Genomic DNA, 17,923 nt, shown 5'->3' on the forward strand with positions numbered 1-17,923 from the left:
TCAGAAGAGAGTGTAAAAGAACTCACATAAGTTTCCAGACTGGAAAAAAAAAAAAGGCTTTTTTCCCCAAAACTAAAGTATTTACAATAACATTTTAAACCATAACTTGTAAGTATAAATACACTTAAGACTTAATAACATGAATTTTCATAAATGAGAAAAAACTGTAATGTTATATTAACATTTTTCTAACATAAAAAACAGTCCTTTCAATGGTTTTCATATGTTAAGTTATAACAAATATTTTCTTATAGACAATATATAGATGATAATTCTGAGGTTAGTATAATGCAATTTTCCATTAAGACATAAAATTTAGCAAATATTTTCTTTTGCTCTTAGGAAAAATGAATTCTAGCTTCCCCATATTAAGATACATTATTTTACTAGTACATGATGTGAATTGTTATTATTCTTCAGTCTTTCCTGAAACTTGTTCAGCCCTGGAAAAATCTGTTTCATACTTCTTTTTGAGATTACTTAAATACATTCGTAAACTGTCTGGATCCAATTTAGAGTTTCGAGCAGTCTGAACAAGCCTAGTAGCTAGATGGTACACAGCTCTCTGTCTTTCCATCTCAGGGGTACTCCTTTGGTTTTGCTGTTATTGAAAAAATATAGATAAAAATTAAAATATGATTACTATGAATTTGTTTTAAAATTTTGGCAATTTTCTCTTTCCTTTCATAGAAATACAGAACCCAAAGGTAACTAATTCCTTTGGATAAGTCAATTCCATTCAACTAGCAAAGAACGTACCAGAAAAAATAAAGAAATATGGTTTTGAAAGAATAAAACTTTTCATGAGTATTTACTACTTTATGACAGATTCTTATATTCTTGAAAATCACTTTTCAACGAAAAAAAATCTGCTAAATAGGTAAAATTTCTCACTCAACATAATTGATCATTGCTATGCAGTATTCATTTTAAATGTCACCCAGAGTAGTACTCTGCTATCTCCTACTTTAATTCCCCAATAGATAAACTGGTAGACAGAATGGGTCAACAGTAAATTGCTTGTCTCTCAAGAGATTTCATATATAGAATCTGCTAGAGTCTAAGACATACATTGCTTCAGGAGTAAATTACATTTTGAAAATAAGTGCCATAAATAGCTACTTGAAATTATGCCAATTCTTAACAATCTATAGTTAGGATGCCCAAGAAACAATGTTTAAAACAGGAATTTTCTAATATTTTAGAAGGCCTTTAGAAGGCCTCGTTTCCTGAGCTAGATAGAAGAATTAGCATTTTCAATCTTAACTGTTAATGTAAAGTCAGTGAGTTTCCCTTTACTAAGGGAAATAAAATCCCTCTAACTCTTTCTCAATAGAAAGCAATTCAAGATATTTTTCTTCTTTCACTGTAAAAAAAATGAATCCAACTCCATGAGGTAAAATAAGATTATTATGTATTCACCCATCTATTTGATACATTGAATGATCAACTATCAGTTTATTATCTAAATAATAAATACTGAATATCTATTATCATCTATATTCCAGGCCCCAAACCTTGTGTTTATGTCTATGGGGGATACAAAAATGTCTACCTGACATCACAATGGAACTCAAGAGGCTCAATGAAAGAGACATATTATTATAGTGAAAGAGACATATTCATAAGCAACTGATTTAGGTAATTATGATAAGTCTCATGAGAGAGATTCAAAATTCAGAGGAAGGAGAACTCATTTCCAGCTCAGGTCAAGAAAAGGTTAAGTAGGATGGAATATTTGGAATGACTCTTGACGGATAGAAGAACACAGAAGTAAGAGCATTCTGGATGGAGGAAACAGCTAGAGCAGATACATTAGAAATCCTGGTACACAGGTCAAAATGATGAAATGACTAGTAACTCAATGTGGCAGAAATGTAGGTTTTAGTTAAATTGAGAAATGTTATCTAAGGTTGGGGTAATAAACAAAGGGAGACCATAAGGCGGCAGTTAACAAACTTTAGTGTGTTTAAGAATCATCAGAAGACTGGTTAAAAATGTAAATTCCTAAGCCATAGGAAATCTTCAAAAATCTAGGATGGTCCCTGATATCACAGGTGATTCTAATGTAGGTAATTCTAAGACTATATTTTGAGAAATAATCATAGAAAATGTTTAACAGTAGGGTAAGGAGTTTCACTTTAATTTGGTAAGAAACAACCAAAAGTTTCTGAACGGGGAAACATGATAAAAGTTATGCTTAAGAGACAATCTGGTGAGCACTGTGAACTGTGTAAGACTGTTGAATCACAGACCTGTACCTCTGAAACAAATAATATATGTTAAAAAAAAAAAAAAAAGAAGAAGATAGTAGGAAGGGAGAAATGAAGGGGGGGAAATCGGAGGGGGAGATGAACCATGAGAGACTATGGACTCTGAGAAACAAACTGAGGGTTCTAGAGGGGAAGGGGGTGGGGGGATGGGTTAACATGGTGATGGGTATTAAAGAGGGCACGTACTGAATGGAGCACTGGGTGTTATACGCAAACAGTAAATCATGGAACACTACATCAAAAACTAATGATGTAATGTATGGTGATTAACATAACATAATAAAGAAAAAGTAAACAATGCAAAAAAAAAAAAAGAGACAATCTGGTAGAAGTATGTAGGATGGATTGAAAGAGAGAATCTACTGCATAGTCCTAATAAGAGGTGATTAAGAAGGATTCAAAGATTATTCTAATGGGTCACTAGGAAATTTGGAAGCAAAGAAATGAGAAGATTTTTCATATGATAAATTTAATTTTGGTCCTATTAAAGAGTGAAAACATAAGTTGAGATTTCAAGAAGAAATACGGAGAAAAATATATAGATTCAAGGTCAAAAAGAAGTGAAAATGGAAGCTAAGGAAAGGATGAGCTCACCAAGAATATAGTTTTAAACACAGAAGGAAGGGCAAAATCTTAGGAAAACTTTCATTTAATAAGCAGAACGATAAAAAGCACTGGTGAAATACACAAAAATAAATTCAAAATGGATGAAACACCTAAATGTGAGACAGGAAACCATCAAAATCCTAGAGGAGAACACAGGCAGCAGTCTCTTTGACCTCGGCTGCAGCAACTTCTTGCTAGACATGTCTTCAAAGGCAAGGGAAACAAAGGCAAAAATGAGCTATTGGGACTTCATTAAGATAAAAAGCTTCTGCACAGCCAAGGAAACAATCAACAAAAGGCAGCCTACAGAATGGGAGAAGATATTTGCCAATGACATATCTGATAATGGGTCAATATCCAAAATCTATAAAGAACTTATTAAACTCAACATCTAAAAAAACAAATAATCCAGTTAAGAAATGGGCAGAAGACATGAATAGACATTTCTCCAAAGAAGACATCCGGATGGCTAACAGACACATGAAAAGATGCTCAACATCACTCATCATCAGGGAAATACAAATCAAAACCACAATGAGATACCACCTCACACCAGTCAGAATGGCTAAAATTAACAACACAGGAAACAACAGATGTTGGCAAGGATGCAGAGAAAGGGGAATCCTCTTGCACTGTTGGTGGAAATGCAAACTGGTACAGCCACTCTAGAAAACAGTATGGAGGTTCCTCGAAAAGTTAAAAATAGAAGTACCCTATGACCCAGCAATTACACTACTAGGTATTTACCCAAAGGATACAAAAATACAGATTCGAAGGGCTACATGCATTATCAACAATAGCCAACTATGGAAAGAGCCCATATATCCATCAACAGATGAATGGATAAAGAAGAATTGGTATATATATACAATGGAATATTACTCAGCCAAGAATGAAATCTTGCCATTTGCAAGATGGATGGATGGATGGAGTGTATTATGCTAAAGCAAAATAAATCAGAGAAAGACAAATACCATATGATTTCACCCATATGTGGAATTAAAGAAACAAAACAAATGAATATATGGGAGGGAGGGGGAAAAAAGAGAAGGAAACAAACCGTAAGAGACGAGTCACAATAGAGTACAAACTGACAGTTCATTGAGGGAGGTGGGGGTGGTGGGCTAGATGGGTGATGGGTATTAGGAGGGTGCTTGTTATCATGAGCACTGGGTATTGTATGTAAGTGATGACTCACTGAATTCTACTCCTGAAACCAATATTAAACTATATAATTAACTAGAATTTAAATACAAATTCGAAAAGAAAAAAAAAGCACTGGTGAAGAAAGAAAAAAAGGGGTATTCAGAGGTAGGAAAATGAAGACATCCAGGAGAGGACAATTTCATAGTAGCCAAGACAGGGAAGAATTATGAAAAGGGAAAGAAGGGTAGTATCAAATACCATGGAGAGACCAGGGAAGATGAGAAGTGAAAAAGAGGCCATAAGAGTTCATCATTAGTTGGTATTTTACAAAGAAAGTTTCAGTGGCATGATGACAAGATCTAGTTTGCAAGTGGAAAATGGAAGAAGTAAGTAGTTATTACTATTAAGAAGTTGGCAGTAAAAAAAAAAAGAAATATCTTTTGAGAAGTAAGGTAATAAAGAAGGATTTCTTAGGATAAACCTAAGCATATTCATAGGAAAAAGAAAAGCCAGTGAATAAACACTAAGGATGCAGAGAGAAGAATGGGAACAAGGGGTGCCTGGCTGGCTCAGTTGGTAGAGCATATGACTCTTGATCTCAGGGTTGTAAGCTCAAGCCCCACGTTCAGTATAGAAATTACTTTTAAAAAAATCTTTAAAAAAATGGAGCACCTGACCAGCTCAGTCAGTAGAACATGTGACTCTTGCTCTCAGGGTTGTGAGTTCGAGCCCCACGTTGGGTGTAGAGATTATTTAAAAAATAAAATCTTTAAAAAAGAGAGAGAGAAAAAAAGAGAGAGAAGAAAGGAAACTTATGAAGTTATATCTTATTGGAGATGGAAAGAAGGTAGAAAAGTTAACCTCAAATAAGTTGAAAGGTAATCTCTTCCTCTGAGATAGAAAGGAAGAGAACTGGGTGAAAAACAGAAATCCCAAAATAGAGTTTTTAAGGAGAAAAAGTTCAAGGATTCATCACGATAACCTCAAGTCTCTCAAAAACTATAGGAAGTGAATTTTCTGTACAGTGAGGACATTGAGGGTTTAGGAAGAGTAGAAATGTTTTGAAAGAGTTAAAGAAACTATACAGATCAATAAAAGGGGAAAAAACTATCCAGTAAAATATTTGACTAAAGGTAGAATATATGAATTGACAGTAGATAAGATTAGCTTGTCTTGAATATATTTTGAGAATCATTATTAGGAAAGCCAAAGCCTAGAAGGCAACTGGAGAAGGCTTGCCATAATTGGAATTTGGCAAGATGACGTCTGAGGAACTAGGTAATGAGAGAATCTTCAGAAGCATGACACTGCCAAAATTGTTGAAGAGATTCAAATGGAGGATTAGGCAAGTAAAGTCATATAGTCTGGAAGCTCAAGAGACTGAAGGGATACAATAAAAATTAAAAGCAGGTTAAGAAAGAGGGAAAGACAAAGGAAACCATTACCACTGAAGAAAATTTCATAATGCACCTAGCTTAGTTTACTGAACACACTGCATTCTTAAAACATAAAGCAACCTGATATTAAAAAAAAAAAGATTTCCAAATTTTGAATCAACATGAGTTCAGAGATAAATCTACTGCTTCCTAGCAAAACACTTAACCTCTGTGAACCTCAGTTGTAAAAACATGAGTAAAAATAACAGCTTTATTATTAATCTTATATTAGAAAGACCTAACTACTTCATGAAGAGTCATGAGGCTTATATATGATAATAGATAAGAGTTTTAAAAACTATTTTAAAGGATATGAAAGTGTGGTGCATAGTAATTTTTATTTTTATTTATTTTTTAGAGAGAACAAGCATGAGTGGGGCTGGGGGGAGAGGGAGAGAGAGAATCTTAAGCAGGCTCTATACCCAGCACAGAGCCCAACTCGGGGCTTGATCTCACAACCCTGAAATCGCAACCTAAGCCAAAATCAAGAGTCAGACACTTAACTGACTGAGCCACCTAGGGAATATGTGATTTTTATTTGTAATGCTTACTTTATATAGACTTATTTTCTCATCATAAAGTTAGTGTAGCAATAAGTATTATAGGAACTGAACTGTTTAACCTTTGTCTACTATCTTATTAGTTGACTTGTTGGGAAAGGTTGAAATAGACCAAACCAAAAAAATTGTGAGAAGTAAAAAAAGATTTGCCTTATTTAGAATTAGGTTTTTATTTAAATGTTTTAATTATTAATATTATTATATACTTAGATACAACACCATTATAAAAATGTACACTAAAAGTATTTTCTTGAATTGGAAAACCAATTCTTATTGCTAAGAAGTTTCTTACCAAAACTTGTCTGGTAATTTGAGTTGTGATTTCTTTGGCATCCAAGACAATTGATGGTGGGAGTGATGAGACTTCTGCAGCTTTTAATCCTAAAATTAATACAATGGGGCTTCAATGTTGTTATAGCAGGTATTACGTTTATTTTAAGCAGTAATAATCTTTTCTTCACAGATTTAGACTTCTATTCTACAGGCATTTCTGAACAACTTAGCAATTCTCAAAATTAAGTTTTCCAAAGTTCTGGATGACAATTTACCGATTATACTTAATTAGTTGTCCAAGACATATGACAAATTAGAATATCAATTACCTCTCAAGATACATCTGAGACAGTCAGGAAAACATGATAGGGAAAAGAAAAGGGGTAACTAGAAAACTTAATAACAATGAAATTCCAACTACAAATGCAGTTGGTTAATAGAAGGTCAAAGAATATGAGCTTTGCAAGGGAGGAGAGATAACCCTAGTCACAGAGATAACTGTACAGCTGAATGTTCATCTGTCTAGTAGATCACCAAGAGAGGTATTTCTCACAAGATATAACTATAGATGACTATTCTTCATGCAAATTCAAAGTACTATCTAGTATTCTCCCCTGAGCCTAATTTTATTGTATAAATGCCACATAGGCTTTCTACTGTGTGCTAACAGTTTATTGTATGTACTATTTTAGAGGCAATAGAAACAACACTAACACATTTATTGAGAAGTTACTAATTGCTAGGTACTATATTAAACAGTTCATATTTGATAATTCATTTAATCTTCATAAGCCCTACATATATGGAAAATTATCCCCATTTACTAGATGAAATTAAAGCTTATAAAAATTAAATATCTGATACAAATTAAGTTATGCAGTTGATTTCTCATTTCAAATAGCAAAACAAAGATGCTTTCCCCTCCTCAAAGGGTCACATTCATAGCTAAAATAATTTTAGGAACTTATATGTATAGATCAATTAAAAATTTTCTGAATTCATGAGATTTTATAATGTTACATAATGATTTAGATAGAAAATATCTAATTAAGTTTACAAGTATCATATGGTTTGATAATACATTCCCTTTTAAGACTTTAGATTATGAAGTTCCCTGCATCTGAAGAAAATAGATGTTACTGAAAAAGTGTGAAATATACAATTTTCAATTCATTTATAACTTGCAAATACAAGCTAAATTACATTTTTCTAAGAATAGAAACTAATACTTCTGGCACTTTCATGTGTTGTAATTCTACATAAGTACTGGTTGATATAAGTTTAAATATAAGCTTAATATACATAAAATGTGAGCTTGACATAGAGAATACAGTCTTAGAGCATAAGCACTCAAAAGCATTCTTTGACAGGAAAAGCTGCTTAGATTGACAGCCAAGTAAAGGGAGAAGAATTATGAGAATATGTAGTGTTTCAATAGATATTATATAGATATAATTTCCATATGCAATACCATAATTTTTTTCTTCTGTGAGTCCTTTACAAATTTTGTAGGTATACAAGATTGCTTCTTTATTTCTTGAAGTGTTCTTTACATGCTGTACTTCAAAATGCATGTTTTCTACATTAGGATACAGGACCTCTATATGACATAGTTCCAGGAAATGTGTAGCAAACAGTGTAAATGCCTAGAATATATAATAATGACTGTCAGTATTTTTAAAATGAACCAGAAAAAAATTTTAGTTTGATTTTCCAAGTAGCTTGGCAGAGGCGTAGGAATGAAACTAATAATGGTCAATTCATTTCAAAATGTTTTGCAAATTTATATTCAATGAAAGAAACATGTTTATTATGTTTACACATCACATGTATGTTACATTATAGGAAAGAGAACAAATTTAAAACTAAAATCCTAAAAAAAATCTGAAGATATTCAAAAGATGAGGTTTACCAGAAATAAAGCTGTTAAATGAGGTAATCATTTATTAGAAAAGTAATCTACAAACAAAATCATAACATTTCCCTCAACTTTTAAAAAAATTTTACTTTAAAAGTAGCTTCCCTCCATATAACTATTTTTTGGAAAGTGGAATCAATGGTTTGTCTTAGGTATTCAAAATCGCAAAGGGTTTAGTTTTTAGATTTGCCTTGTGTTTGGGTTAGGTACTTAAAGGGAAGAAAGAAAAGATGGAGAATAATGCTTAGGACAATGATTCTCAAACTTTAGTAATCCCCTGGGGAGCTTGTTAAAGATGCAAATTCTTGGTACTTATATCCCCAAAATTCTCAATCAGTAGTTGTAATGTGGAGTGCCAGGAAACTCCATTTTCCAGAAGTATTTTAGGTGATATTGATGCAGATGGTTCAAGTGACTTATGACCAGCACATGGTTTCCAGTTGTGAGTTACTAAACTAGACAGAGACTTGAATAATTGTTTATGTTCTTAAGATATTACCAGGAAAAACTATAAATATGTGATTAATGGAAAAATAAAATGTTAAGACATTAAAAAGAAAATATTTGGGCTGGCAAATGGCATCAGCCATGTAAGGGGGATGGCAAGAGGTATAGGACAGAAAAATGAAAAAAACTCAACTACTTACTCAATAAATCAAAAGGGGTATAAAACCAAATTTATAAAGCAACAGAAAAATACTTAGAAGTCCAGTAAACTATTTAGAACTTGAGGACCATGTTCATAATAACATTAATGTCCTCAAAATTTATGTATCAAACCAACCTATTACTCTTTACTACTAGAAATAGAATTGTTAGTATCTTTAAATCTAATCAGATTAGAGGTGAGGTGGGGGCACCATGGCGCAGGGACTTGAACGCTGAGAGGATGCCAGTGGCTGTGGGGCCATACACACAGTCCCAGCCAAGCTACTTCAACCACGTGAAGATGGGCTTCATGATGGGCTATGCAGTGGGCATGGCAGCTGGGATGCTCTTGGGTACTTTTTCCTGTCTCAGGATTGGAATGTGGGGTTGGGAGCTGATTGACGGGATCAGGAAAACCATGATGCAGAGTGGTGGCATCTTTAACATATTCGTGGCCATCAGGATGGGCATCCAATACTAGTCAGGGCCACGGTTGCCCACTACATCTACCCTTCCCATCAGTCCCCGCCCATTTACTATAATAAAACAAGTCTTTGAGTTAAATAATAAAAATAAAATAAAATAAATCTAATCAGATTAAAGAGTCAATTCCAGAAACCCCAGAACCGATTCAGAAAACTCATCCTTAAAATTCTGTTGCTCTAGAACCACTCTCAATACCAAAATCTGTAATAGTGAGGCTTCTCCAGGGAAATAGAATCGGGTGTGTGTATGTGTGTGTAGAGAAAGAGAGAGAGAGAGAGAGCTTGATTTATTATAAGGAATTGGCTCATATGATTATGGAGATTGAAGAATCCCCACATCTGCAATCAGCAAACTGGAGACCCAGGAGAGCTGATGCTGTAGTTCCAGTCTGAGTTTAAAGGCCTGAGAACCAGGAGAGCAAATGGTGTCGTTCCAGTCCAAATGCTGGCAGGCTCAAGATCCAAAAAGAGCCGATGTTTCAATTCTAGTCCAAAGGCAGGAAAAATGATTCTAGGTTGAAAGCAGTCAGACAGGAAGTAACCCTCTCACTCCCAGGAGGGCAGCCTTTTTGTTCTATTCAGGTATTCAACTGGGCCCCACTCAAAACTGATTGGATGGGAGGCGCTGGAAGTCATGGAGGTAGAGCAGATGGGAGCCAGGGTGCCTGTGCACAGTGAGCACACTCCTGGTGTGCTCAGGCCCACTACAGTAAGAGCTGGAGGAGGTGCAGCATTGGCCACACCCTTCTGGCAGCCCTGGCGGTGTGCTGGAAGGCATGCCCTGATGTGGGCTCTAGGACACCATTCCTGAGCCTCCACTGTGACTGCATCACTGCAGAAGCAGGTCAGCCTTACCAGACCCTAGTGAGCAACTAGAGAAGATGGGCACCTGACCCTGACCCCAAAGACGCACCCCTTACCCTCCCTCTCCTTGGGGCTGTATTTACCCCCAGATTTTTCCAGGGGCCAGTTCCCTTACCTCCCAGGTCCCAGGCTGAAATTCCCAAATACATAGTATGCTAACAGAGGATCCTATTACCACTAGTCTTTCTCCCTGAGTCCTATAATGTGATCTGTAAACTCAGATTTGAAGTCAGAGAAAACTGTGATATCAATGGCACTATAACTCAGAGGGGTGAAGTATGCTGGAAGACAATCACAGACTGTGTGACTGATACAGAATCAGCCCAGAATGTGGATTACGGGGGGAAGCATGAGGCTGCTGCGCCCTGTTTGTGAGGCTGTCCACTCACATTTGTTATCTCTGACCAAGGAGCAGTTTGAAATTCAATATACACCATGGCTGCAGTGGATAGCTTTTGCAGAGTTATTTCCTGAAATATCTGATGTTTTGGAAAGTCTTCAATCTCCTGCTATTTCTTTTAGCTTAATGAAACTGACAGCGTGTCTAGAACAGGCTTCGGGCAATATATTTTTACTGAATGGGAAGGAATGCCCCTTTTATTTTTTTTTTAAGAGAGAGAGGGCTTGCAACAGGGCATGCGGGGGAGGGGAGCAGGGGCAGAGGGAGAGGGAAAGAATCCCAAGCAGACTCTGCCCTGAGTGCAGAGTCCCATGCGGGGCTCTATCCCAGGACCTTAAGATCATGACCTGAGCCAAAATCAAGTCAGATGCTCAACGACCCAGGTACCCCAGGAAAGCCCCTTTCTTTTGAGATCTGCTTGCATCTAAGGAGCTTGCTAGTACGTGGTAGACATACTAAAAGTCTTCACTGGATCTCCATGTGGACTCAGTCTACACAGCATCTTATGGCATGGGTTTGTGTCCCCTCAAGAAATCCCTCCAAACTACTGTTCAATGATGATACTGTTGACAGCAGGATTGGGTCAGCTGCTGAAGAGTTATTTGCAACAAACTAAATTTGCATTGGCATGCCGACCTTTCAGAGCTCTTACAAACCTTGAGGATTTGGCTCTTTTCCCTGCTGTTACTTTTGAGGTACTTACAGTATTAGAAGTAATGAAGAAATACACTGTTATATTAAAAGTCATGTTCCTATACTGAGAAGTTGCATTAATCAAGTTCAAGTCACACAGGTTTGCCAACTGTGCCATGTTGTTATTGACACAGCTAGAGACAGGACTTAGGAGAGTTTTGCCATTAACAAATGTCCACAAAGACTTTTGACTGCTGAGTCAACAGCTCTTTATACCACCTGTGAGGAAATATTGGCAAAACACTTGAATGATGGTAAAAATCAATCAAATTCCTCTTTTCCTTGGAGAGCCTGCAATAGAATTTCTTTGGGATTTCCTGAACCATCAGGAGAGTCCCCATATAAGAGATCATTTAAGCTATGGGGAAATCAGCTTATCTAAATTTCCAAAAGAAGCAACAAATCAATAACTTGCATTTTCCATTGTACTTTTACCCAGATTCATTGACGAAGATCTGTTATCAACGCTTAAGGAAAAAGCAGTAATAAAATCATTGGTTGGTCTTGCAGAAGGCTACAGTGTTCCCTTCCATTCAATTTCTCAACTTAAAAAAAAACTTGCTGAGCTGTGAGAAGAGCATCATAAGTGTTTGGCCCCTCCTGCCTTTGCCTGAAGAAGCTGAGGAAGCAGCCAGATTAGAAGTAATTCTGAAACAAATGCTTGCAGCTCTTTAAAAAATCATGTATGATGGGGTGCCTGGGTGGCTTAGTCATTAAGCATCTGCCTTCAACTTGGGTCATGGTCCCACGGTCCTGGGATTGAGCCCCGTGTCGGGCTCCCTGTTCGGCGGGAGACCTGCTTGTCCCTCTCCCACTCCCCCTGCTTGTGCTCCCTCTCTCACTGTCTCTCTCTGTCAAATAAATAAATAACATCTTTAAAAAAAAATCATGTATGAGCTGCATTACCACCTGCCTGAGAATCACTGTGTTGTTAGTGACTTGGGACAATCTTCCTGCTGAGAAGTGGCCCCAGGTAATCTGTGAACTCTGTGGCAACCCCATCCTAACTCTGTTCTGTCCTAGAACCATTCTGGAAGTGCTCATCATGCTTCGAAACATCAGCACACATTGCACCCGCATGTCCAGCCAGGTTGCTGCCTCCACGGAGTTGAGACACTAGCAGTGGGTAGACAGAATGTTGTGTTCCAGGCAAAGGAAGTAGTATTAAGTTTCTGTCTCCTGTGCTTTACCCAATTTTATCACTGATTGTACTGGAATTGGTCAACATTCATGTGGTTCATGGAAAAAAATCTTATGAGTATCTAAAGTTCTTAAAGATGTTCTTGCAGTACGCAGAGAACCTGGTGGCTTACACCAGCCAACAGAAGAACAAATGGAACAAAACTATCAATCTTACATGGACAGCCATGTTGAAAATTTGACTTTTAGGAAGAAGAAACAAATGTTAATACATTTAGCCAAGAAGTCCACAAGTAAAGGAGTCTTATGAAAACAGTAAGTCAAGATGCTTTTTGGCTACATCCAAAAACCTAGCCCGAATAGGCTTTACCAACATGGAAATTGAAAATCCAAAGGTAGGGTGGATTCCAAGGTCTGTTTGACCAAGGATCAAGTTCCATTTCTCTTTAGCCTTCTCATTTGGTGTTCCTGAGTTTGTGTGAACCTCAGGCTAGGTCCCCAAGTGGCCACAGCAGTTTGGTCCCTCCACCATGACACAGTGTCCAGAGGAAGGGGAACTTTTCACCTAGATGTCACCCAGAAAGTTTTTGAAAACTGTCACTGTGGCCAGGACCCTCCTCCTGTACTCACTGGCCACTCCTGAGCCACCACTGGGGCACAGAGAGAGCCTGGATCAGTCTGGCCTCATCCCTGGAACTGAGAATAAGATTGGATGATCCAGATCCCATGGGACAGAGTTGAAGAGGAACAGCTCCTAGAAGGTATGGTGGGCAGACATGGTGCCAGGCAGCAGGTTTGCTGGTCAGTGTGTAGCCAGGAAAGCAGGAGCCCTGGCACGTGTCTGGGTATGGAGGGTTTTGTACAGGAGCACGGAGAGCTAGAGGAATGAGGGTCAGGGGTGCAGCTGCCCCAGTCCAGCTCGGAGAGCCAAAGTCTGTGATTCTCAAGAGCTCACTGGGCCACTGCAATTGTCTAGAACATCTGGGAAGGCCCTGACATCTGTCTCAGGTGGCAGCAACAAAGCCAGCAGCTCCCAGGGATCCCTCTGAGGCTGTCCTGGACCCCAGGTCTGTGTATGTGCTAGGCTGCACACAGTGAATTATGGCCCCTTCTCCACCTTCCAAACCTCCCTGGCAGGTTCTAGCCCACAGCCCTCCAAGGAAGGACATTCACCATGTGTGTTTCTGGCTTCTCTGCTGTCAGAGAACAGTGCCAAGGAGACCTCAAAGAGAAGGTGTGGTGCTGTGGGATGACAGACATTCTAGCACACTCCATCCATCCCTTTGCCAACTCAACACCCACCACCCCCTATTAAACTAAACTCTTGGGTAAAAACAGAGCACCAAGCTTCTGCCCCTGTGATGTAGCCTTCTCTCATGCAAGTGTAGACCCCAATTCTCACATGTCATGTTTCTGCTCCTGGGACATGTTATTTTGCAGTGTCTCCCTTGGACTCTAATTTATATGATGATTTATAGGATTAACTACTCTTAACCCTTCTTATGTTGGAGCTGGAATGGAACAGAGGAAATAAAAGAACTGATATTTACCAAGCCCATGAATACAAACAAACAAACAGAAAAGCTGATTGGATGGGACCCACCCCCACTAGGGAGGGCAATCTGCTTTACTTAGTCTACCAGTTCAAATACAAATCTCATTCAGAAACCCTTATAGATGCACCCAAAATACTGCTTGACCAAATGTCCAGTACTCTGCAGTCCAGTCAGGCTGACATACAAAATTAACCATCACAGATACTAATTAGCTTTTAATCCTAACAAGTAATATATATATATATATATATATATATCTTATTTTTATGAGAAATTCTGATCAACTGACATAGATTCAGTATTACAAAAACTAATGTTATCTCTTAACATTACTTTTGATTTATCACATACCTATCACAAAAATAAGATTTTTCTTTCTTTATAGTAAATTATGGACTGTCATTTAAGGTAAAGGACATCATCTTAGGGATATTTCAAGGTACTTTAAATATGGAAAAATATTTTTAAGTTTTTTCATACCTGTATATATTCTGAGTGATCATCTAAAGAGATATTTTACAAATTAGCTTAATAATAGAGCAAAAATCATAGCCTGTTTTACTTGATTTGTGAAAACCTGTTTTCTTTAAAGGAATGAAATCTTAGTTGGGTAAGTAAAATAATTTTCCATAAAGTGACCTCAGATGCCTACTTTTTCACTTCATGTTGTGACATCACAGTCAATGTTATTATCCATGGAGACAATTATTGAAATGCTTTCATGTTTTGCCTTTTAATTTGATTAAATTAAAGCCAAGTGACTACTTTTGATATTATTTGTATTTCTTGATTTCCTTCTTTCCTTGTCTACATCATGACTATCATACTAGCTGTTCCTGTTTCTATCAGAAATGAACTAAGAAAAATATAAAAGTTATGGTACACTTTTATTACCTAAAATTGTTTAAAGAGCTATTTGTAGATGCCTGTAAAATCCAATCATGATAAATATACAAAGGATACATAAGGGGCGCCTGGGTGGCTCAGTTAGTTGAGCACTGGACTTTTGGTTTCCACTAAGGTCATGATCTCACAGCTGTGAGATCAAGCCCCATATATCAGTTCTGTGCTCAGCGGGGAGTCTGCAGGAGATTTCTCTCTCCCTCCTCCCTTTCCCTCTGCCCCTCCTCCACTCACGAGTGTGTGAGCTCTCTCTCTTGCCCTCTCTCTCTCAAATAAATAAATCTTTAAGAAAAAAAAGGACTCAAAATTAATACACTTAAAAGAATAGAGAAGAATACCTTTAAGCTCAGCAGATATTCACAAACAGCATAACAAATGCCAATACCTTCTTCTGTATTAGTACCTCTGCCAAGTTCATCAATTAGTATGAGTGATTTGTTATTAGCATTATGTAGAATGTAAGCTATCTGAAAAATATAATTTTAATATTATTCATTGTAACCAAACAGCTGTCACTACCATTTTAAAAAATGAGGAAAAATCCAGTCTCTTCATTAGTTCATCCGAAATGTATTTTTATAAAGATAACCAGCTGAGTAGAAACTAACACATTGCTTTTCTTCTAAAAATTCTCATGACTAATAATTCCAGTAGAACAGCTGATATGTATATAAACAGACACATGCATATGTGTATGAGACAACAAAGAGTAAATAACCATTATCTAAAATATTAATGTTTTAGAAACAGTGAAATAAAACTAAGCAATGAATTAAATGTTTAAATAATACACAAAGATGGTCATTTTCTTCTCCACAAATGACTAATTAATTGTCATAAAATACTCAAAACTATTTCTCAAGTTTATTTTAACATCTCGATAGCCAGTAAAGATAGAAAAAAAATGAGGGAAAAGTATCCAAGTCCATTGATTCCTATTTAAACAAATAAATGTAAATCCATGCAACAAAGACCAAGACTTTAATTGACAGAAATTCTCCTTCCCCACTGAAGAGTATTAGCCTCTTTCCCAAAAATTATAATTACACCCACATTATGTACTGACACAATAGTAAATTTTATGGCCTTTTACCTTTCTATAGGACTAAGCTTCTTGAGAGCTGGGACCATTTAAAAATACACCTCAAGCACCTAGTACATTGCTATATTCTCCCATAGATACTCAATACATACTAAATAATTATGTAAAAGTCATATACAGTAGCACAGATAATAACTATTCTCCCCCTATTTATAAAAAGTTATCCAAATCTACAGTGATCCATTAATTCCTACCTACTGAAGATACCTCAAGAGCTATACTGAATACCTTTAGCCCTTCAAGTCTATTTGATATTTGCTCAGATCAGAAAAAGGTGATGACACGTACTTTGTTACAGAAAGTGAAAATTCTAAAGGGGCACACGAGAGGATGATTTTTAAAAGCATTCTAACACAGTGATCTATTATTTTAAAATCAAACCTAATAAGAACAATAGATACAAAATGGTCCTGAACAGATCATTGTTTTCTGACGGTCTTTTATATATCCCATAAAAAACATGAAAGCATGTTTTTTGTTCAATAATACTAGCTTTTTATTTAAAACTGTATTTTTCAATAAAACCTTCTCTTCCATTTCCACGTAAGACAGAAATTAGAAGCTGTCTTTGACTGCCCTCTGGCTCTTGTAGAGGAATATAAGCACATCTGCATGTTTTAGAATAAGGATATTTTCGTACATAATAATTGACCATTAGTGGAAGAATTCAACATATGTTTAACATAAGGAAAGGTTAGTTTGGGTACCTCTTTCATTTCCTTCATGAATGTTGATGAATTTGTTTCAATATCATCGTCAGTACTGATTCTTGTAAATATCTGTTCAGCAATTCTAAAGGAAGAATATTCTGCTGGAACATATGATCCTGTAAAATATAAAGTAAACATAAATTGAAATGCTTTTATAAAATATAAGTACTAATATTTTGCACTTCTCACCAACTCAGATTATTTATTAACCTAGCTAAGGATTATGTAGTGGAAAGATCACTGGAGATACAGTTAGACAACATGGCCCCAGCTCTGTCACTTACCATATATCCTTGGGCAGCAATTAGACTCTCCCAGTCTCATCCTTCTCACATATAAATGGAAGACAGCATAAATTCAAGTACATTAGAAAGATTTATTATAAACTTCACAAAAATGTTAAATAATATAGTTATATAAAAAATTCAAAATAGGAAAATTTGGAGGAAATGCTTATGAAGCTCAAGTTGATAAAATTGTTACAGAAAGATGTATTAGGAAGTATCTGTTATTAGAAATGTATAGAAATACCCAGAATTAGAATGAAAGCAAGACATTTAATTTTTTTTAAAGGTGAGTTTTCATCCCTGAGACTTTTTCTGCCTGAGAAGTTATCATGCTAAATAATCTAAAATATTCACCTTTTGAAAGCAAATCAATCTGATTAATGCAACTACCTCTATACGGAATGGGACATAAAAGGCATTCTAAAATCATAAGAGAATAAAAATATACAAATAGTTGAATGGGAAAAGTATCAAGCATATAGAACAAAATGGTGAAATAAAGGGAGTGAAGAAACAAACTCCTGATTATTCCAGGATTTAAAACCAAGATAAGGATGAAGAATAGCATCAATCTCTAAGGAAAAAGGACTAGCAGGAAAAGAAGGCAAAAGTCAGGATACTACTAATAAAAATAAAAGTAACAATAATAACAATAGAGACAGAGAGACAAACCAAGAAACAGACTTTTAACTATAGAGAATAAACTGGTGGTTGCCAGAGGGGAGGTGGGTGAAGGGATGGGTAAAATCGGTTAAGGGGATTAAGAGTACACTTATCATGATGAGCTCTGAGCAGTGTATAGAATTGTTGAATAACTATACTGTACACCTGAAACTTATAGAGCACTGTATGTCATCTATACTGGAATTAAAATTGAAAACAAAAAATAAATAAATAAATAACAATAGTAATTATAATGATCG

The 17,923-nt window shown here is 36.3% G+C and overlaps 2 protein-coding genes and 1 pseudogene across 2 annotated transcripts in view; 2 read left to right on the plus strand and 1 right to left on the minus strand.

Moving 5' to 3' along the window:
* Positions 1-350: 350 nt before the first annotated feature.
* MSH4 (mutS homolog 4) overlaps positions 351-17,923 on the minus strand; it is an 89,058-nt gene continuing 71,485 nt past the window's right edge. Inside the window, exons 16-20 of the mRNA XM_032425839.1 lie at positions 16,711-16,829; positions 15,240-15,368; positions 7,766-7,940; positions 6,314-6,402; positions 351-601 (exon numbers count right to left, since the gene is read on the minus strand). Of these exons, the coding sequence (XP_032281730.1) occupies positions 410-601; positions 6,314-6,402; positions 7,766-7,940; positions 15,240-15,368; positions 16,711-16,829 (704 nt within the window). The 3' untranslated portion in view covers positions 351-409. The remainder of the gene's footprint in view (positions 602-6,313; positions 6,403-7,765; positions 7,941-15,239; positions 15,369-16,710; positions 16,830-17,923) is intronic.
* Positions 9,102-9,341, plus strand: LOC116641360 (reactive oxygen species modulator 1-like). The gene has a single exon (XM_032419019.1). It carries the CDS (start codon positions 9,102-9,104, stop codon positions 9,339-9,341), a length of 240 nt encoding a protein of 79 aa, XP_032274910.1.
* LOC116645527 lies at positions 10,544-12,752 on the plus strand (annotated as a pseudogene).

The sequence above is a fragment of the Phoca vitulina genome, unplaced genomic scaffold (assembly GCF_004348235.1).
Source record: "Phoca vitulina isolate PV1807 unplaced genomic scaffold, GSC_HSeal_1.0 scaffold2, whole genome shotgun sequence".
Lineage (NCBI taxonomy): Eukaryota > Metazoa > Chordata > Mammalia > Carnivora > Phocidae > Phoca > Phoca vitulina.